The sequence below is a fragment of the Cyprinodon tularosa genome, unplaced genomic scaffold (genome assembly GCF_016077235.1).
Source record: "Cyprinodon tularosa strain WSP-4 unplaced genomic scaffold, ASM1607723v1 ctg1037, whole genome shotgun sequence".
NCBI classification, from domain to species: Eukaryota; Metazoa; Chordata; class Actinopteri; order Cyprinodontiformes; family Cyprinodontidae; genus Cyprinodon; species Cyprinodon tularosa.
This window is the reverse complement of record NW_024037824.1, coordinates 44,394-66,428: the sequence shown is the minus strand read 5'-3', so window position 1 is coordinate 66,428 and position 22,035 is coordinate 44,394. Positions and strand designations below refer to the sequence as shown.

Sequence of the window (22,035 nt, the reverse complement as noted above, 5' to 3'; positions counted from 1 at the left end):
ATTGTGCGGCGCCCGGGGAGCAATCAGGGTTATAGGTCTTGCTCAGGAAACCAGAGTGCAGGCTGTGGGGATCCAACTGCAACCTTCTCAGAGCACAAATGAACTGCTCTAACCACTAGGCCAACACTCCTCTATAGGCTGTTAGACCTGGGGTTGGGAAACTGAAACAAAGCTCAACTTATCTGACAGTAAATCAGAACCATGGGTTGTAACTTTGAGAAGATGGAAACAAGTTTGTACTGCTGTGTTGTAATTCTGTTGGAATGTACTGTATGGGGATGGGGCGCTGGTGGTGGGGTGTATCTGCTTTGGGGGGATGGGGAAGTTCAAATTATTTTTATCTGAAATCTTGATCCAATCTACCCCTTCTTAGAATTTCAGACCTAATAATCCGATTGTTGCATAACACACACACACACTCTTTGAGTAGCTGTTAAAACTATTGTCTCCTCCCTTTTTTGCCCCCCCCCTTTCCATAAGAGCCCCAAACTGCCTTCTGCTGGCCCCAGTTCCTCCCACACATCTCACACAGGACCTGTTATTTACTTTCTTCCAGAAATCACGCATTTCATTCTCACTGGAAAACTTGGGTAGGAGATTTCCTTTAAACAGTATTGAACCATCACAATGTTTTTTTGTGATAATTTCAAAATATAGTTTTTTATAAATGGTTGTAAAAAGCAGCTGTATTTGAAGTCATATTCTTTTCAGGTACGCGAGACGATGAGAGTCTTTTTGACTTTGGTGTTTATGACGGCGCTGTCTGCAAGAATCCACTTGGCAGGTAAGGAGAGTTCACTTCTCCCACCAGATATAAGGAAGAGAATCTGATTGTCTTTGATCGGAGCTCACTGTTCACAGATGGAATCAGAATTAAAAATGCTTTATTGCTGATTAGTGTTTTTACACATATAAGGGATTTGTTTTAGTAATGATTTGTAACACAGAGAAGCAAGCATACAGTGAACATAAACAAGTATAGGGATTTACAACTTTTGATTTATTAATAACATCTGAACTGGTGATAATTGATGGATTTGCTTTAGAATATGAAATCATAAACTACATGTTATTTTATCCGGGAGGATTATGGATACATCCAGCTGATCGTTGGTGTAATGGGTTAACCTGTTTACCAGGACTAAACTCCTTTCATTGTATTGTTCAGTTTAAAATAAATATGGCTTAAATAAAACAAGCTCTGCAAAACTTATATTTTAAATCTGAGGAGGGTAACAAATGCTATAGTTATATTTTTGAAGTAACTTTTAAGGATTTAACTAAGATTCCCCCTCTATGGCAGGCCGTGTTGTCATAAAAATCAGCTTCTTCTTAGCATCCGCAATTACCTTTAAGATATGAAAGAAAGATTTTTGACTAGGAAAAACTACATTTTGAGAATCCTGAATGATCCTTTAGGACAGCATAATTTACAGGTGCTGGTCATAAAATTAGAATATCATGAAAAAGTAGATTGATTTCAGTAATTCCATTTAAAAAGTGAAACTTGTATATTATATTCATACATTACATACAAACTCATATATTTCAGATGTTTATTTTGTTTAATTTTGATGATTACAAATGACAACAAATGAAAATCTCAAATTCATTATATCAGAAAATTAGAATATTGTGAAAAGGTTCAAAATTGATGGCCCCTGGTGCCACACTCTAATCAGCTAATTAACTCAAACCACCTGCAAAAGCCTTTAAATGGTCTTTCAGTCTAGTTCTATAGGCTACACAATCATGGGGAAGACTGCTGACTTGACAGTTGTCCAAAAGACGACCATCGACACCTTGCACAAGGAGGGCAAGACACAAAAGGTCATCGCTAAAGAGGCTGGCTGTTCACAGAGCTCAGTGTCCAAGCACATTAATAGAGAGGCGAAGGGAAGGAAAAGATGTGGTCGAAAAAAGTGTACAAGCAAGAGAGATAACCGCACCCTGGAGAGGATTGTGAAACAAAACCCATTCAAAAATGTGGGGGAGATTCACAAAGAGTGGACTGCAGCTGGAGTGAGTGCTTCAAGAACCACCACACACAGACGTATGAAAGACATGGGTTTCTGCTGTCGCATTCCTTGTGTCAAGCCACTCTTGAACCACAGACAGCGTCAGAAGCGTCTTGCCTGGGCTAAAGAGAAACAGGACCAAAGTCATGTTCTCTGATGAAAGTAAATTTTGCATTTCCTTTGGAAATCAAGGTCCCAGAGTCTGGAGGAAAAGAAGAGAGGCACTTCATCCACGTTGCTTGAAGTCCAGTGTAAAGTTTCCACAGTCAGTGATGGTTTGGGGTGCCATGTCATCTGCTGGTGTTGGTCCATTGTGTTTTCTGAGGTCCAGGGTCAACGCAGCCACATACCAGGAAGTTTTAGAGCACTTCATGCTTCCTGCAGGTGACCAACTTTTTGGAGATGCAGATTTCATTTTCCAACAGGACTTGGCACCTGCACACAGTGCCAAAGCTACCAGTACCTGGTTGAAGGACCATGGTATCCCTGTTCTTAATTGGCCAGCAAACTCTCCTGACCTTAACCCCATAGAAAATCTATGGGGTATTGTGAAGAAGAAGATGCAATACACCAGACCCAACAATTCAGAAGAGCTAAAAGCCACTATTAGAGCAACCTGGGCTATCATAACACCTGAGCAGTGCCACAGACTGATCGACTCCATGCCACGCCGCATTGCTGCAGTAATACAGGCCAAAGGAGGCCCAACTAAATACTGAGTGCTGTACATGCTCATACTTTTCATGTTCATACTTTTCAGTTGGCCAACATTTCTATAAATCCTTTGTTTTTATTGGTCTTCAGTAATATTCTAATTTTCTGATATGATGAATTTCAGATTTTCATTTGTTGTCATTTGTAATCATCAAAATTAAACAAAATAAACATCTGAAATATATGAGTTTGTATGTAATGTATGAATATAATATACAAGTTTCACTTTTTAAATGGAATTACTGAAATCAATCTACTTTTTCATGATATTCTAATTTTATGACCAGCACCTGTATATAATGAATAGTGTAAATAATTTTTATATTTTCAACCACATTTTAGGGAATCAAAATCTTTTTTCAGATATCTGAAAGGCCATCAACCGATTCGACATTTAAAGTGTGGCACATGGTTGAGTCAAAACTACATTGTTGCCAATTTTAGCACTTTTGTCGCTAAATTAAGTGCCTTTTAAATCCCTTCTAGTGCCTTTATTTTAAATAGTGCCTAGCACCAAATCTAGTGACTTTTTTCTGGGTTAATGGAGACTTTGGCAACATGAAGCACTGAGCTGTCCTCCCAAACGATTGGATCCTTAAGCCTATCTCTCTCTCTCTCTCGCTGACGTCATGCAGAGCAGGTTTTCCTCTCGCTGCAGCAGAGAGAAACTTCTCTCTTTGAATCCAGATTGCAAATGGCATGTGCAAAGCTGTTGCTAATTCCCCCCTAGATTGGAAAATCTAATTCATTATTAATTGTCACAGTTGTCTCACATACAATAAAATAACTGCATTTTCACTTTACAGCCTCATTCTCTCCCCTTCTCTTTCTCCAGTCTCCTACTGTCTTAGCACTGCTGCTTTCTTCTTCTGCATTTTTTTTTCTGGAATGCAAAAACCTACTGAGCCCGAGGACTGATATAGGGAAAAAATATATAACTGCGTACAAAATACCTTTTCGTTCCCACAAAAAATGTATTTACAAAATGATAAGAGGAGTCAATTTAAAACCTTTTGGAGGTTTCGCCTTACCTCCCTTTTCATAATTCCATCTGTCAGAATATAAAGTAAGACATTTTCTGATCTATATCCATTCTTGATGCAGCGCAGCACTGACTACATTTTATTCCAAAAACACCTGCTGAATTTTGCCTATCACGTTTCACAAAGCCGAAGTTGGCTTCCGATTATAGCTTCCGATTTGGAAAATAAAGTGATTCCAAAAAATATTTTCCTAACTTCAGCATCTTTCATGTACTCTAATAAAAAAAAAACTACACATCACATCTGGACTAGATTATTCTAAGCTACTTGTAGAATAATTTAAACGAGGTGTGGGATTTGTGAAACCTTTCTCTGATTTGTGAAACTTCAATAAATGTCGATATTAACACTTCTTTTTGGAGTCCATGTCACACTAGAAGAGGTATGGCTCTAAAACTACCACACCTAGACACATCAAACCTGTACTAGATTATTCTACACAACTTCTAGAATAACTAGATCCAGGATTCGGATTTGTGAAACCTTTCTCTGGTTGGTAAAAATTAAAGGCCAATTTTAACACTTTTTTTGTGCCCATGTCACACTAGGGAAAATTAAGAATCGCCCTTTATTAATTTCCCGAATCAGAAGCGAACTTCAGTTTGGAGACTACCTCCATCATGTGTAAATATGTCCTTTGAGGCTTCCTGCACAGCAAAGTAACAAAGGAGAATAGCCAGATATTGCTGCTGCTGCTGTAAATGATGAAGACAAAAGTTAAGGACTGTGACAGTAGGAAGACAGAAACGAGAACAGAAACAAGCTGTTAAATGTTTGGATCATGCAAAGTGCCGCAGGGATAACAAGCACAGCTGCAGATGGAAATGAAGTCTGACCTCTTGAAGCTTGATAAAACTTAGCTCCAGTTAATGATCCCAGAATTACATCTGGGGGATTTGAGGCTCCAAGTTATCTGAGGCAATAGGTCATTTTTTCCCTGTCATTTTAAGTTGACTCTAAAAGGGAAGGTCCATTATCTTCTCTTTCTCCTCTGTCTGCATCTTCTCCACATTGTGATCAATCTGGCACACCGTTTTAAATTGCGCCTGCCTGGAAGATGCAGATAATGCTATGAGACAAGTAATGAGTACGCTTATTTGCTAATTAATCGGATCACCCTGCATTTATATGAACATATGCCTTTTTGCATCCTTTCCTCCTTCAACTGGACCATGACCTGAATGGATGAAGGGTTCAAACAAACATAAATTGGACAGCAGCAGGTGTTATTTTATAGCACAGTCCTGAACAAATCCATCCCTCTGCTCGACTGCTACTAATTTAATTAATTTAATTTAATTGTTGATATCTGACATATACCTTTCAGATAGTCAGTTATGTTTTGCAGATATCTTATACTGGACCCTATACACAATAATGGTAAATATGTCATTTAGACTAGTAAGAATTTAATTAGAGATATCTGAAAAGAGTATTATGTCTAGTCTTAGTATAAATTCAGATATCTTAATCAACTATGTCAACTGCCGATTCAAGATAGGAATGGAAGTGTGATAAAGCTGATTATATGTTAAAGCGGCCTGCCATACTTTACTACCGGTACTTTGACAAAGTTCAACTATTACATAAATACATATTTTAACATTATCTGCAGTGAAACATTTGGTAACTCCGCTGCTCATTTCTTTAAAGCTACGGCGTGCAATAATTAGTGATTTACTGACAGAAATGTAATGTTAGATGGGTGAAACCAGCCGAAGAATCCTGTAACTCTCTACTATTTATACCTATTCAGCAATGTCTGTGACATTTCAGAGGTAATGAGGACTTACGTTACTCAGAGATTACTGAGAGCAGTGACTTTACTACATGTAGCGCTCAGCAGAGATCTCTCAGATTCTAGGATGAGCACCTTGGTCAGGAAAGGTACATTTAACTGTTTTCTACACAAATTTTTGAAACTTGATCAGCGACTTTTACCAATCACTGACTCCATCATTCCTTAATGCATCGTATCTGAGACTTTTCCTAAATACCATCTACAGTCTGCAGCTCTGTGTCCTCTTCCTCCCCTAAACTCAATCAGTTGGTTAATTGTTCTTTGATTTTTCTATTTGTTCTTTCTACAAGCCTATGTGAGGCAGGGTGCTAGGGTGTCCCAAACCAATATTTGATGACAGAAATATTCAGAGGTCTGTTCCATTGTTTGAGCTAAAGCCGGGCTTACACTGTATGATTTTTTTGCCCTTTTCGGGCCAATTCTAGAGTCGTGCGAGAATCTTTCGATCGGGCCGACTTTCAGCCTGATGGTGCGTCGTGTAGTGTACAGGGGGTAAAGAGGGGCGATCAGCCTCTAATGACCACCTCCCAATCAGGAGTTGTGAGGTCGGGAGAAAAACAAATATGTTTTGAAATTAAGTCGGCCATCGTAAGATGGTCGTGGGCAAATTTCTCAGTGGGCAAACAAGGATTCTTCTTCTTCCTCTCAGACGAAAACACAGAAGCATGGGTTTGAGTGAAATGGAATTATTTCTGTAAAATTGACAGACTGTAGTAGCCACGATTGCTCAGCCATGTCTTTGCCCGAATACGTCGTCCCCTTTTCTTTTTAAGGCTTTCTGCACAAAATTCTGCACAAATTCTGCACAAATTGCCAAGGCAGCGCCTTTCACTCTAGTGAGCTTCATATTCCTCTTCTTCTCGTTCGGCTTCCGGTTTGACAAGTCCGAGTAGCGCCATCTCACTGCGGAGCTGAGTCCGACGAGGAGGTTTTTAGACGTACAGTGTGAGCAGGTAGATCACATCAGAGAATCGGGCATCAGAGTGTTAGAACAAACATCCTCAGCCGTGAACTCACACTTTCAACTGTGAGTTCACACTGTAGCTGTAGCTGCGTGCAACAATTGAAAAAATCGTACAATGTTTGCCCGACTTAATAGAAAGAGGATCACCATGACATCGATGGCATCAATATCAATCCAAACCATCCAACATATTCAGCGGTTCACTGTATGGTTCTATCTTTACTACCTTACCTTTCAATGTAGCTTTAGCATAGGAATGTGCCTTAAACAAAAAGCATGTATTTACAAAATATTTACAAATATCTGAAGGAAATGTTAAGGCAAGGCAAGTGCTTTACATAAGTTAAACAAATAGAACAAACAGCACGCATATAAAAACAGATAAAAGCAAGTAAAGATAAAACCCTGATAAAGCAGATAGTAATACAAATAAAAAAGTTGGACCACAAACTTAAGCTAATGATTTCTCAGTTAACAGTTTAACTTCAACGGTTATGCTACATTCGGATTACACCCTACTGAAACAGGAGAAGCAGCTGGTTTACATGCAAACAGGTGCTGCAATGCATTTCGAGCAGCAGGAGCAGTGGATCTTCAAGCATCTGAGCAGCCGAAGCAGCACTACATGAACTTCTGAGCATTTGATGAGCGTCACGCGCTTCACAAGCAGCAGATGCTGGAGTCGGAAAAATGTAACTTTTGCTGCTCGACAACCAATGTGAGAAGCTGATGTGGAAGCTGGCAGGGAGACAGACACAGCACTGCTGATGAAGATCGCTATTATCTCCCCTGAAACATTTTATTAACGCCTAAATAAAATAAGTTTGCGTTTATTGTTCCGGTGCCTGCAGTTTGGATTAACTACATGAAAACTGCTAACTCCTTCTTCCAGTCGCCACCAACCGTAGGGCAAAAACCCCCAAGAGGCAACCGGGCCTGAGGCAGCTTCTGCTGGGGATTCCAACTGACAACGCACCACCAGTGTACCGGGGTTTTGTGCTGATCCAACAGCGAAATAATATTTTAATGCAGGATCAGAATATTGATGAACTGACTGCACAGATAAAGTTTTGGGGTGGACTTTCTCACTTAAATATATATTAAAACTACTTTTTACCCACTGACCACAGCAAATATAGCAAAGCCACTCTCTGCCATTGAACACAGGAGCAGCAGAAAGCTTCAGATTTATCTTGACACACTTTACTGGACACGCTTCAGGAGCATCAAGGATGCTCTTGAGGTCCGTTGGACATTAATGTGTACAAGCATCAAAAATGAAGCAGCTATTTTGTCAATGTATGAAACTACTTCTTTAAGTTATTATTTTTGCACTACAGGTCATAGCGTCTCATTCGACCTTCTGCCTGTTTATGTGGGTAGGAACCCAGTGTTTTTTCTGCTCTGTGTTTCCAGCAGTCTTTCCAAGAAATTCTGTGAGAACTCATCCCTCTGTGAATCACTAGACATGGTCAATTAACAGACGGACATTTACGGGCAGATCAAATAACACAGTATGATCAGTGGGGCAACTACTAAGGGAGTCTTCATAATTCTGTCCATCCGTTCATCGAAGACATGTATCAAACCAGACAGACAACTATTACCTCCTACGTTTTTCATGGCCTTTTTTTTTATATTTAAAATAAAGCTGCCACGCTATACAAACTTGAGACAAAGACAAAAGTCAAACTTGAATGCCCGTCTTTCAATTTGTGTTTCCTTCCTTTTCAGTGAGATAATTTGAAGTCTTGTTTCTGCACACTTAATCCCCAAGTCTGTGCCAGCATGCGTTGGCTGACCTATGAGAATGGGTCATGCTCCCAAATCAATCTCAGCATTTTTCCCACTGCCCATACTGAACTGTTGGATTACTATCAAAGCACTGAAGGAGCACCATCCACTGTGACATAAAGACCATTTCTCACCAGTGGAGGGGCTGCTGTCACGCTGCGGTACAGAAAGCACTGTGATGAATCAATTAACCCTAGGTGGAGGGGGTCGGCTATGGGTATGACAGGCAGAGACATCCTCTCTAAAGGAGGCTGACAATGTGTCACTGGGTTCATATGATCCAGCTAGGCCGACTTTTATGAAGGCATGCTGCTCTGAAAGGCTTCCTCCCATGCCACCTCCGCACCCTTAACTGACCGACACTGGCAGCACATGTTAGGTCCTGCTGGACATGCGGTAATGCTATTGGTTAATGATTGCAAAATGAAAACAACTAAGAAGGAAAAGAAGAAGGTGGCTGGGTGAGGGGGGGATGCCTTGATTTTACACAGTATACCAAGCAGACTCAAGAAAGAGGGGCCCACATGAACTCTTCACAACAACTAAGTAAAGGCCCTCATTGTACCTTTCAGCCCCCACTCACCATGGAGCCACTTTCTGAAGTATGCAGAAAAACAACCCACAACAAAAACACAGTGGCCCCATGTGGGCTGTTTGGCTAATTTACCACTGGGGCTTTGAGAGAGAGACATTAACTTTAAACAACAATGTGCTTTTTCAGCCTTGTTGAAACTGTTACCCATCAGCCGGCAAAGGGGAATGGTCTTAATCCTTTTTTTTTTTTTTTTGGCAAATGTTTATTCAGATTGATATCAACATGCTTTGCTAGCACAATTCCAATTATTATTATTATTTTTTTTTTGTTACAGATTCCAAGGTCTTAAGAATCACCACTATAAAGGTATCCTATCTTTGCACCTTTCATTGAGCCTCGATTTCAACTGGAAGTATAAAGTCTTTTTTTCAAGTCATTGCTTGATTCTGTTGAAAATAATATAACTGCATGAAATCATTTTATATATTCTAAGTATTAAAAAAAATATTATACTGATTTCAAATTCAAATCAAAATGATGTTCATACAATAAGATCAGTATGCTTTTGAACAATTTGTGAAAACAGCATTCTAGGTTTCCTAAAGCTTTAGATACCTTATTTGAATTGAATTATAGTATTTGCAGCACACCTTGCCACACCTTAGGACTGTCCATTCATCATAGCAACCTGGAAGGATGAAGGTCTTAGAAAAAGAAAAGGTTTAGACAGTTTTCAATCCAAACATTGCAATAATTGTCTCTACAGTAAATATATTTGTTTTTAACTGTATGAGGCCCAAGAGATCTATAGCAGAGATCGTTTTGAATCATCTACCTGGCTGATAAAGTCAATCGATTCATTTGACGTTAAGTTCATGGAACAACAGGTTCAGGGTAACAGGGAGGACATCTCACACTGCGATAAACCTCTCCAGCTTTTTCTAAAGGATCCTAAAGCATTCCCAACCCGGGAGACATATTGTCAAAGGTACTGTGATCAGTGTGTGTTTAGCTCTTAGTGGGGCGTGCCTGGGGAACATTCAACGGGAGGCACCCTTGAGACATTAGAATCAGATCTGAACTGTCTCAAATAATTACTTTGTGGAAGAAGAGCAGTGTCTTTACTCTGTGCCTTCTTTGGAGGATGAAGTCTCTCACCTTATCTTCAAGATGAAGCCACATCCCTGATGATACAATCTCATCATGGTCTTTTCTGTACGTCATTTTGTTTTTTTTAGTCATGATCCATCTCTTGACAGAAGTTAAGAATTTGAGCTGCTCTCACATTAACCTGCTCCAGTGCAGACTAATGATATTGTTGAATGGCCAGTACTTATAGAGTAGTAGCCATTTAAAATTGCCCTTACAAGTGAAACGACAGCCGAATGGCAGCCTACTCTCCTGCACCTCCCAGCCAAATCCCCTCCAACTTCCAGCCACTGGCCTTCTCCTGGCCGTACATTATTTTTACTCTGACTCCACCTTTCACTGAATTACGGGGTCTGACCAGGAGATGAAGCTTCTCTTTAGATCTTAATATCCACAAATCATGACAGAAAGAATGTTTTAGTACAAAGATTGATGGTTAAAAAGGAATTACAGGGGACCAGCCAAGGACTAGCCAAGGACCCATCAAGGAAAGCTGGGAAATTTTTAATGGCTACTACTGTATAGTACCTTTTCATAGGGGACTTCAAAGGTCATTGCATTGTATTCAGTCATCAGGCCTTTTCATTTCCTTATTCAGTCAAGACAATTCTGTTGTAATTCTGTGCAAAACAAAACAAAGTCTGTCAGTACTTCAGTTTGACACATTAGGTGATAAAAACACAAACATGGCATGTACTTTCGACAAGAATCCAATTAATGAAGGAGCGACATTCATTTGCAGAGAATTAAATATTCTTTGGGACAGAGTTCTTAGACCGCATATAGATATCTTTTCACATTCAGAAAGTTGTCAGAAATTAGCGGCACCATTTCAGCTCACAATCCATCACATTCATTCATGACCTTATCTGTCCTCACATTAGCAGCATTAAACAGACATCTTTAACAGGTAGGTGGGGATACTGAAGACAGACAGTAAAACACACATTTACATCCAAGTTGTGTTCACTCAACATCTGTCTCACTGTTTCAATCTGGGTTGTGGAAGTTGAAGGACCCTCCTGCTGTGGCCCAACCAAGGTCTGTTGTCCAGTATGAGAATATGTTAATACCTCAGTGGAGGCTCCTCTGCCTCAGTTTGAGGTGGAGGTGTTAGACACCACCCATTTTGTTGGACTTTCTGTTGGCTGGGTTGGCTAATATTGATGAGTGAGTGTTATAACAGCATTATAGAAACAGTCAAACAGCTTCTTAAGCCAGGCATACACTACGATTATTTCAATTGTTGCACGCAACTACAGTTCACAATGTACAACGAAACTGCAGGGTTAAGCTACACCATGAACGATCAGGCTGAAAGTCGGCACGATCGAAAAATTCTCGCATGGCCTGAAAAGGGTTAACAATCACACAGTGTATGCCCGGCTTTAGTATTTACTGTGTAATAAATGACAGAATGGAAATGAAGAGGTACCCCATGAGAAGATGCACAGGTCCTACCTCTTTAAACGTTCTTGTTCTTCATCTTCACATGCTGTCAGGTGCACTTCTTACCCCGGGGGTTTGCACTTGAATAGAATACACTGATACTCTACCATAGGAAACCAGCTTTCCCCTGTAATGTTATCATGCTTCCAACAGACCACATATAACATTAAACATCAAATCAAGCAACAATCTTCTTGTACGCCATCTATCTATCATCGGCAGCTGTTCAGGGTTTCCAAACTGTGACTAGTTTAATTTAGTCAGGGATTTCTCTCTGAGCGTGTTGAAACTGCTCCACGAACCAGGCCCCGATCGAACACAGCATAACTGCTTCAAACATAGAGGTGAAGTTTCAGAAAGACACCATGCTTAATATTTTTGCAGACATAAATAAAGTTGTTTTTTGTTAAAGAAAGGAAGTCATTAGTATAGTATCACATTTTACCAAGTGGACATTTAACTATACTGCCACAGTATAGTTCTCACAATGCTGTTTCTAGCTGACATGATAAGGACATTTCTTTTTTGTTTAATTCAAATCACTAGCTGCATTTTACTGAGATTTTATTCAGAACTTTTTGACAACTTATTCTGTTTTCCCCAGGATGAACCTTACACCATGAGCAAGGGCTCTCAGTTCGAGGGTTACTGCATTGACCTAATCTCAGAGCTTTCCAAGAAACTAGGTTTTCACTACGAAATCCATCTGGTGAAGGACAACCGATATGGAGCAATGGATTCCAGTGGGAAATGGAATGGTATGATTGGGGAGATAATCAAAGGGGTAAGTTCTAGTTGATGAAATAACCACTCCCACCTAGTACAGTGTGATGTTTAGTAGACAACAGATCATATAATGGCAATATATATTTTTTTCCTTTTTTTTTTTGCTTTAACGTGTTCAACCTGAACACAAAAGTGACATATGATAACATTTTAATACAACATTTAGCTCAATAATCAGAACCAGATATGCTTTATTCCCAAGAGGCAACTCCAAAAAAGAAAAAAAAAAAAAAAGAAAAACAATTCACAGGACTTTGTTTCCAAGTTGGAAGACGTTTCGCTTCCCATCCAGGGACATTTTGAATAGAAAAAGTTTCCTGGATGGGAAGCGAAAAGTCTTCAACCTTTAAAATAAAGTCCAGTGGATTTTTTTTTTTTTTACTTTTTTGAAATTACTATGACCTGGATGACTGAGAATCTTCACCAGCGTCTACAAAAAAACTGCTTTGGGGAGAAGTTTCTAGACAAAGACAGACAATGCAAATTACATAAATACGGAAATATAAAATTTGGAATAAAAAAATGCAAGTTGTTTGTGAGGAACGCCATGGCAGTTATTAAACAACTGTATGAAATTAGACATTATAAATACACACATTTGCTGAAATGTTCAGGGATTTTTTTTTTTGTGTTGTCTTTTCTCTTTTTTTGTGCTTGTCTTGGGGTTGTTTTTATAAAATAGGAAGGTGTCAGTTGAGGACCAGATTGCTTCTGAGTCTAGCAGCTGATTGGAAAGAAGTTTTTTTGGTGGCTGGAGGTTCTGGTCCTTATGGATCGCAATTCCTGCCAATGGGGAGATTCTGAAACAATTTGTGTTCAGGGTGGGAGAGGTCAGCTGAACTCTTACCTGCTGGACTCTGGGATATCGAGGTGTACATTTCCTCAAGAGAAGGAAGATTGCATCCACCTAGCCCACTCCAAACAACAAATGGTGCACTTCACCCTCCCCTTCTCTCTGCTGGTGGCAGCAACATACCAGATGGTGATAGAGAAGGAGAGGATGGACTCAGTGGTGACAGGGTAGAAGTGCACCATAACCGTCTTTGGCAGGCTGAATTTCTACAGCTGAAAGGAGTTAATCCTTTGCTGTGCCCTTATGGGCATTATTATTGTTTATAGATGCTAGAGATCGGCCTGTTTTCCAGTTTACTCCTGTTTCTCTGACTGACTGGCTGGATGTGCTCTCTTCATCCTCTGGCATGGGAGCTGGCTCTGTGCTCGTCTGCCTGGCTGTGTGTTTCCTGGACGGGGCCGCCTTTTATTGCTGCTTTTGTATCTCTGCTTCTGTCTCCTTGAACCCCAGTCGGCCTCGGCAGATGGTCGCACACACTGAGCCTGGTTCTGCTGGAGGTTTCTTCCTGTTCGAAGGGAGTTTTTCCTCTCTACTGTCGCTACAAGCATGCTTAGTGTGAGGGATTGTATTTGAGTCAATGAGTCGATGCCATCAACTGGTTTTCCTTAGATAGAAAACTTTGAATCAATCTGACTGTATGATCTGGTTGAACTGTAAAGTGCCATTCTGATAAAGGTTAAATACTAACTGATAATACTGATGATCTGCTTTCTGACCCTTTTGTTGTGGTAATATCTACCAGGATGCTGACCTGGCTGTGGCCCCACTGACCGTCACTGCTGTCAGAGAACGCTTTGTGGACATGACCACCCCCTTCATTCAAACTGGTCTCAGCTTCATCATGCATAAAAGCGCTGATTCTGAAGACAGTTCCTTCAGCCTGCTGTCTCCGTTCTCCATGGAGATGTGGGTTGGTGTCCTCATCGCTTTCCTGCTGACAGGACTCTGTGTGTTCTTGGTAGGCAGGTAAGTTCAAATGCAAAACAAAATCCTAAAGAAGTTATCTCCAATTTCACCATCATTTTGTGATTAAAATGTCACAAACAAAATAGTGATATGTGCAGTTACAGGACTAACAAAGTATGTGAATCTGAATCACAAACAGGAATCAAACTGTACAGCAGAGGGGAAAAAATTCCATCACAAAATGTGTAGTTAACTAACTAAAAATGGTGCATCAACACAAGAGGGTTAGCTGACTGAAAAACCAATAGAATTTAAATCTCTAGCCAAGCTTGCAAAAAGCCCGACCGCTCACTCACAGGAAAGAAGAAAAACCATGCAAATATTTATATGATGTTAACACTTACCTTTGAGAGCAGTATTCAAGTCCAAAAGCAGCTATTAATGCACCTTGATTAATTTTGATTCAAAGTCTTCTACTAAGGGGGCTATTTGGTTTTGCAGCAGTTTAATGAGACAGAACACATTGTACAGCAGTGATGCTACAGTCCTTCCGTCTCCTACGACCTTCACTATGTTTAGGGAATAGGACAGAGCCGACTCCCCTACAATGTTCAACCACCTCCTTTTTGCTTTAAATAAGCTGTTGCTCCAACTAACTGCCCTACAGACTGTTCACCACAGAGTAAAACACATCCGCTTTCATTCTCCTTAGCAGGTAGTCTGCCCTCTTCCTTCCTGTGAGGAGCATCAGTGGTAGCCAAGTTCAGTTTTTTCTTCTGCTGTTTATAAGACTCCACTCTCTAAAAAAACACCTTGGTGGATGTGTGCACCTGTGTACCTTTGGTGGGTCTACATCTGCAAAATCTACCAGGAGCTCTATAGTCTACCTGCCATGATATTGCCGGCACTGGTCCAAAGAATCTTGTTGAGCTTCTTCTAAACCCATGTGGGCTGAGGATCAATGTTATCCTTGACACTTAAAGGTATAGAGGAGGATTTTTGCGGACTTTAAAAAAATGCACATGCACATGCGCTCCAAAGAGGTAATGTCTATTACACACATGCAAGAGCATGCACAAGATATTTTCTCCTCATGCACACTCTGTTTAAAAGTTGCTGTTTGCATCGCTCATACAAGCTTACTTTCCAAAAGATTTGCAATTTTTCCATTACGTCAGACTCGCCACCGGTGTTATGTCAAGAAATATGAATTAAAAGGAAACTTTTAAAAATATTCTTCATGTTTTCATATTGATTATGCATGGATGCCATAAAATTGAGTGGTTTGGTGGAGATAAATGCCAAGAAATACCTTCCTGCTGAGAGTTCCCCCCCCCCCCCCCCCCCCCCTCCCCCCGTCACAGGAGCATGCATCGCCCCAAACTCTCGCATATTGATGAAAAAATGGATTAAAACGTGAACAAAAAGGGAACTATGATAGGGGAGGTAATTCTCAGCAGCCAGGATGTACAAAAGAAAAAAATGAATTATTTACTTTTTGGTGGGGTTTTTTTAAGTATTATGCTATCTGACCTTAAATTGTTTTGTTTTTTTTGTAAATGCCTAAAGGGAAATACGCCTGTTGAGGTAGTTTAAAGTCTATTTTTCCTACAAAACTAAAGGGGTAAACGCAAATTGGACGTTTTGCTCATGCGTAATAAATATGGGTATGCTGGTCTGACGAGGTATGCTCATCTGACAGAACAACAGCCTTACGTAAACATATCAGAGTGATTGACAATTAGGAGGACCGCTTATTTGGATGATCCCCCCGGGAAAAGAACATCCTCCACTATACCTTTGAATAAAACCAATAAATCAAGCATTCAAATGAGGATAGTTGTTACAGCAGAGGAGGCTGGGCTGAGGGGACTGAGACTGGTTGGTCAAATTTGAGGAAACATAAAATTAAATACAAATCCTCTTCTGAACATATATTTGTAACTCCTCAGACATGAAAAATAACTGTTGCTTTCTGACAGGTCCTGCTGGACTTGATAACTGCACTGCTCTTCATGTTTTACTCCTCAGAATCAGTCCCACGGAATGGGCCGACCCAGAAACTGATGAGCACAACTTTACTCTGCTGCACAGTTTCTGGTACATCACAGGAGCACTGACACTGCAAGGTAATGCAGAGATTGGCAAACGAATGCATACACAAAGACAGGCACACTGTATACTGGCTCTTTCTTTTTTCTTATCAGGACAAAAAAATAAATTCTTGATTTTCAGATCCTCACACCATGATTTCTTTTTTCAACTAAGCTGAGTTGTTGAATCTTTGCGATAAAATCATACATTATTTTTTCCTTATAAAGAACAACAAATACGGTTAGTAAAAATAGGGTATGATTTAAGGGGAAGGGGAAATTTTAAGACTAATAGATGTAGAACAACAAGAAAAAGATTATGTTTATCAATTTGCGGAGTTAAATTGTGGAACAAACTAAATGAGAACCTAAAGCAAAGCCCAAACATATTCCTTTTCAAAAAAATTTACAAAGAAATTATTTTCAAAAGGTACAGAGAAGCATTGTAGAAAGTTTTGTTAATTTGTATATATGTATGACGGTATATGTGTATACATATTTATGTATACGTAGGTAGGTATGTATTTATATGGATATATATAGCAACATAATTATAAATATTGTAAATTAAAGAAATACAAAAATTAAAGGGGTAGGAGTACATAAGTTTTACTTCTTCCTACTCCTTTTCGCACATGTAATAGAGGTATATTAATTTAGGAAAGAAGGGTACCTTGTTTGTTGTTTTTCTCTCCAATTTTTTTAAACATTGTTTTATTGTTTTTTTGTTTTTCTCTTGCATGTTTGAAATAAAGAATTATATAAAAAAATTATAATAATAATAATTTTGGTTAAATCTGTTACTGATCAGTTTTAAAACACAACATTTATTAGTATTTAGCATTTAATGGGCAAAAATTTAAAATTCTTTATGGCTTCACATTTCTAACAACTCTAGTCAGATTTCAGGGAGTTTAAAGATGGAACAAAAAGCAAGAAATGTAGCTTTTATATTTAGTGTCAGCTTTTTCAAAATTATTTCTACAAAGTTGCTGATTACACGCTTTGAAATAAAAGCTAAATGTAAAAGTGGTTTTCATTTGGAACTAACTTCAGTGGTTTTGAACCAACTCTTTCTGAATTACTCTATTAACTTTCTGCAAGAATTAGAATCAAACTAATTTTACTCCCATAATGTTTAAAATTACCTTTTATAAATACTTTTTGGCAGCTTTGCCAGGTAGCCTTTGGAGCCCATTAAGTCCATATTCAGTTTGATTTTAAAATTTGTTAGATTTCAATAAAGCTTATGGACACAGAGCCATTTAAAAATGATGACGTCATGGCTCTGCTTCTCAGTTTTTCTTTTTGAATGAAGAGGAATGATGCTTAAAAGGAACATTAAAGATCCAATTATTCCCTAGTTACATACATTGGTGAACTATTTAGGCTTAGGCTTCTTAGTTTGGAAATAAAACCTGCTTTTATAGGCTGATAAGCGATGATGCCATCCTTGTCCTCTCCCAGGTGCGGGCCCTCACCCTAAAGCTCTGTCTGGACGTTTGGTCAGCGCCATCTGGTGGATATTTGCTGTGCTGCTGCTGGCCTGCTACTTTGCCAACTTCAATACCTTGCTGCACTCCAAGAGCAAAAGCATCTCCATCACAAGCTTTGAGGACCTGGCCAATCAGGACGTGATCAATTATGGAACAGTTGAAAATGGATCCACTATGCTCTTTTTCAAGGCACAGTAACTCTCAGTATTTATCAATGGCTCAGACATGTTGAAATGTCTAAACTTGGAGTTTATTAAACCTCATTGTGTCTCCTTTCCCTAGAATTCAAACAATCCTGTGTACCGTCGTATTCATCAGCACATGGAGCGTAAAAAAAGCTATGTGGCTTCCACTGCGGAGGGGATTCGCCTCGCTCAGGAGGGTAACTTTGCCTTTATTGGTGAAGCAGTGTCCCTGGACCTGGCTGTGGCCCGTTACTGTGGATTGACCCGTGCCCAGGAGGTCGTCTCTATGAGGTCATACAGCATCGCTGCTCCTCTGGGTAAGAAGAGCGCATCTGTCAGGGTCCTTTTAGACTCCACAGATTTATTTTTGGAATCAGAATAAAACTTCACACATTTTTTATGAAGCTGTCTTAATATTAATTTGAATAAATTCAAATAGTAGCAGATATGTTTCATAAAACCTGATCACTAAATACAGTTCAGGTTGGTAGGTAAACTATATTTAAACTGGAACATTTAGCTATAAAGATCATATGCTTTATAATGAACTAATGTTAATCCAAGAAATTATATAACAGTAAGCTAAGGCTTAGAAATAAAATAATAATTAAAAAAATAATTTACGAATACAAAAAACATACACTTAATAGTAATTTTAAAATTTATTTAATAAAAGGCTCTGTGGTCTGACCATAAAGAGTCATAAATAATTTAGAAATATATGTAACGTAAGATGAAATAGAAAAATGTTTTGCAAAAATGTGTCCGTTAAATAACTGTTTCTAACAGGGATGTGCCAATTGCTATCATGACAGATAAAACCAATCACTAGAGAAATGGATATATTTCTTTATCCTTTTAAACAATGAGTGCATCAAACAGTCCTGTGCATGTTTATTTTAAATCAAAGTATAAATGGAGAATTAAAACAATGTGCTAAATAGTAGCTTCAGTTAAATAAGAGGTTGTGGTTTAGCAGACAATTGGAACTTTTGTTTTTGCAAGAATGAGAAGTAATACAATGAAATATGTCTTTCGATTTGCCCTGTTAGACAGGAAGGAAAGGTCCAGTCAGCAAGGAATAACCAATGGGTCATTATTTATATCTAAAACTAATAGGTTCACTGTAATTTAATGAATTTAGCGTTAATTAGTAAAAAACATAAAAATAATCATTTTCGTTGCATCACTGAGTCTGGGAGCGGCCATTTCTGCCCAAATATAGTAACACCTCCCTCCTGACATCTTCCGGCAGTGACGTCACGGTGCGGTAAGCCTAGCGCCATTCTCCTAACCTGACTCAGCCAGATGGATTTGCTCCGCATATCCATCTGGAAACCTTCCGTTGAAGTAATTTTGTGAAGGGGCGAAAATACTGGTTAGCTGATTGGCCTATGTTGGTGATAGACGGGCCAAATAAATCAATCGGATCAACGAAGCATATGACGTACTAACAGAGCAACGACGAAAACACAACCACAAGCCAGGCTACTCTTGCCGAAACCAGTCGGGAGAAGAGCAAAAACATCTTTTCCTCTGAGAAAAGCCTCCAGAGCAGTGTTTTGCTCTTCTTTCAGTGAAGAAATAATCTGTAATTCCAATAAAACTTGCTTGATAGCCATGCTAACGCTAGTTTCATCGGCTGAAGCCGCCATGTTCTTTAGACTGAACTGTCGCGCTTCTCGTGGCGTCACACCTCAACCCGCCTCAAAGCCAACGCTGATTGGACGTTCGTTTGGTGAACGGCTCCAAATTTTCTTTAACCGTGAGTCTCCAGACTGATTAGCGAGTGAAATCTTGAAAGCTCGCGAGATCAGGATGGTCTCAAGAAGCTACCATTCTCCCCGCTTTACAAGCAAAATCAATGGGAACTACTAGACACATCTGCAATCAACAACAATTACTGAAGATTTCCAGAGGACTTCACCACTGAAATTCACCAGAGCTATAGTGAAACTGACAATGCCCACGTGCATGGCAGCTGGATGTTGGAATAGATCGGGTAAAAGTGGAAAAAAATTAGTAATTTCACCTTTCCGATTCCTGATCCTCCACAAACGGGTTTGTCGTTGGATCGCCAACTTGAAGAGGGAGGATTTGCCATCGAACTTCTGGCCAGAGAAAAAACCCGTAATATGTAGCCAACATTTGGAAGAAGAATGTTTTCAAGATGACCTGGATAATAGCGCGTTGTGACAAACACCAGATACAGCACTGGGACTTGATCAACAGCCGATACCGCACCGTGACGTCACAAACCAGTAGGTGGCAGTAGTGTTCTTTGACAAACATGGATGCCTCCAGTAAAGCAAATTCAAATGAAAATTACTCTTAATTAAAAACACTGATAATTTATTGAAAAGTATGTAATTATTTAATACCGGTACTTGAAGTACTTTCAGAAGTTTGTATTCTGAGTATGACTGGACTTTTTCTTTAAAATTTTAAAATTATACTATACTGTATCTAGTTTTTATCTTCTCAGTGCACAGAAAACCAAACTTTAATAAATGTTCTAAAAACTTCAGATATTTAACATTAAAATCTCCCTCTTAAAAAAATTAACAATAAAAAAGCTGTAATTTTTTAAAGCTATTATCTTGGCATGAAATATAAGTTCTGTTTCATTAGAAGCCTTCAGATTTCACACCTTATCTCCTGCCCCATCAGGTTCTCCACTGGTAAAGAACCTGACCATTGCCATTCTCCAGCTTAGTGAGTCAGGTGAGTTAACACACCTGAGGGAGAAGTGGTGGGCCAGCAGCTGTGTTGGTTTTGGTGAAGCTCAAATGTCTGAGGCACTAAATCCCCACAACCTGCGAGGCCTTTTCCTGCTCCTGGGACTAGGACTGGGCATCGGGCTGCTGCTGGCCCTTCTTGAGCTTTTATCCAGGGCCCGCAACCAAGCTAAAGATGGCAAGGTAAGCACAGAGGTACATATGACAAAGTCAGGTTTGTGATGTATGTTTCTTCATTGCTTTCCTGCTTTTTCACAGAAATCCTGTTGCTCAGTGCTGACATCAGAGCTGAACCGCCGCTTTGGCAGTGGAGCGGCGGAGGCGGAGCAAGAGAGCTCAGACAAAAACAAAGCGTGAAGCAAATACTCACATTAGCATCTGAAATGAAGGTGTTACAGACAGAGAGAAGCTAACTCCCCTTTGGCTTTCTGTCCCTTTGTACTCACACACATGTATTTCTTATTCAATGCTTTTGTATTTTTATAGAAAACCCTGCAATGAGACAAAGTGAACAAGATTATTACTTTGAATACTAACCACTCTTGCTAGTTTTAGGATATAATTAACACAAGTCCCCGACATAACAAAGTTTAATGTACCATATTTAAGCTGTTGCTTTATGTTTCGATGGACTGTTTAAATAAACTTCCACGCTTCCACACATTCTAGTTTCTCTCCTCTTTTAAACTTTGGGGGGGTCTTTTAAACTATCTTTTTTTTCTCCCAGCTTTGATTTTCATTATACTGTTACAGAGCAAAAAATTTATCTCTCTGCATTTAACCCATCCCCCTTTGGGAGCAGGGGTTATGGGTCTTGCTCAGGGAGCCAGACTGGCAGTGTGTGGGACTTGAACCTCCGATACCCAAGTGCAATGCTGTAAACACTAGGGCACCACTCCTGCTTCTAAACAGGTAAGTAGGGTTTGTATCAAAAATATAAAAACACATTTATTTAGGTAGGCTATAACAAATACATGTGTTCATATCATATGGTTGGTAAAAATTGGATTTTTATTGACGTTTTCCTCCTCTTTGTTTTGACTTAATGATACATAAACCTTAAAAGACTCTTTAAGACACTAAATAAATGATCTGATGGGAATCAGAATGATAAAGACCAAATAATAAAAGAGCAAATACTAGACTTGCATATTATCTGGACTTAAATTATAATTCACCAACCACCAAGCAGTCAATGGACAAGATGTAGGGTTAGGTACATTAAAGGACAAAACAGAGATAATTGGTAAAAACTGCTATGCAAGCACACACTCCTAAAGGGAATCTTTATAATCCAAAATATGAAATATTTTCAGCCAGCTGGGCTACATTCATTTTGGAGGGGCATAAGGATGGGTTCCTTTGCCCATAAATAATTGTTATGCAATCGCACTTAGACTCATGGAGAAATCTGTGCACAGTAGAAGCATGCTTCGTGTGAGGGACTGCTGTCGGCTCACTGAATCGATGCAATCTGAGGTTTTTCCTTAGATAGAAAACTTTGAACCAAT

At 39.3% G+C, this 22,035-nt stretch overlaps 1 protein-coding gene across 1 annotated transcript; it reads left to right on the top strand.

Moving 5' to 3' along the window:
- The first annotated feature begins 461 nt into the window (after nucleotides 1-461).
- Nucleotides 462-21,187, top strand: LOC119781394 (glutamate receptor U1-like). The gene is made up of 10 exons (XM_038281825.1): nucleotides 462-590; nucleotides 712-784; nucleotides 9,204-9,235; nucleotides 12,072-12,251; nucleotides 13,849-14,072; nucleotides 16,044-16,141; nucleotides 17,573-17,790; nucleotides 17,884-18,103; nucleotides 20,457-20,707; nucleotides 20,783-21,187. Exons 2-10 carry the CDS (start codon nucleotides 724-726, stop codon nucleotides 20,879-20,881), a joined length of 1,383 nt encoding a protein of 460 aa, XP_038137753.1. The 5' UTR covers nucleotides 462-590; nucleotides 712-723; the 3' UTR covers nucleotides 20,882-21,187.
- The last annotated feature ends 848 nt before the right edge of the window (nucleotides 21,188-22,035 follow it).

Bases quoted from the DNA above. Each gene is read 5' to 3' on its own strand.
- LOC119781394 (XM_038281825.1), top strand. From the start codon at position 724: ATGAGAGTCTTTTTGACTTTGGTGTTTATGACGGCGCTGTCTGCAAGA. The intron at 17,791-17,883 runs GCACAGTAACTC...TCCTTTCCCTAG, and splicing joins CCACTATGCTCTTTTTCAAG to AATTCAAACAATCCTGTGTA. The intron at 20,708-20,782 runs GTAAGCACAGAG...GCTTTTTCACAG, and splicing joins ACCAAGCTAAAGATGGCAAG to AAATCCTGTTGCTCAGTGCT.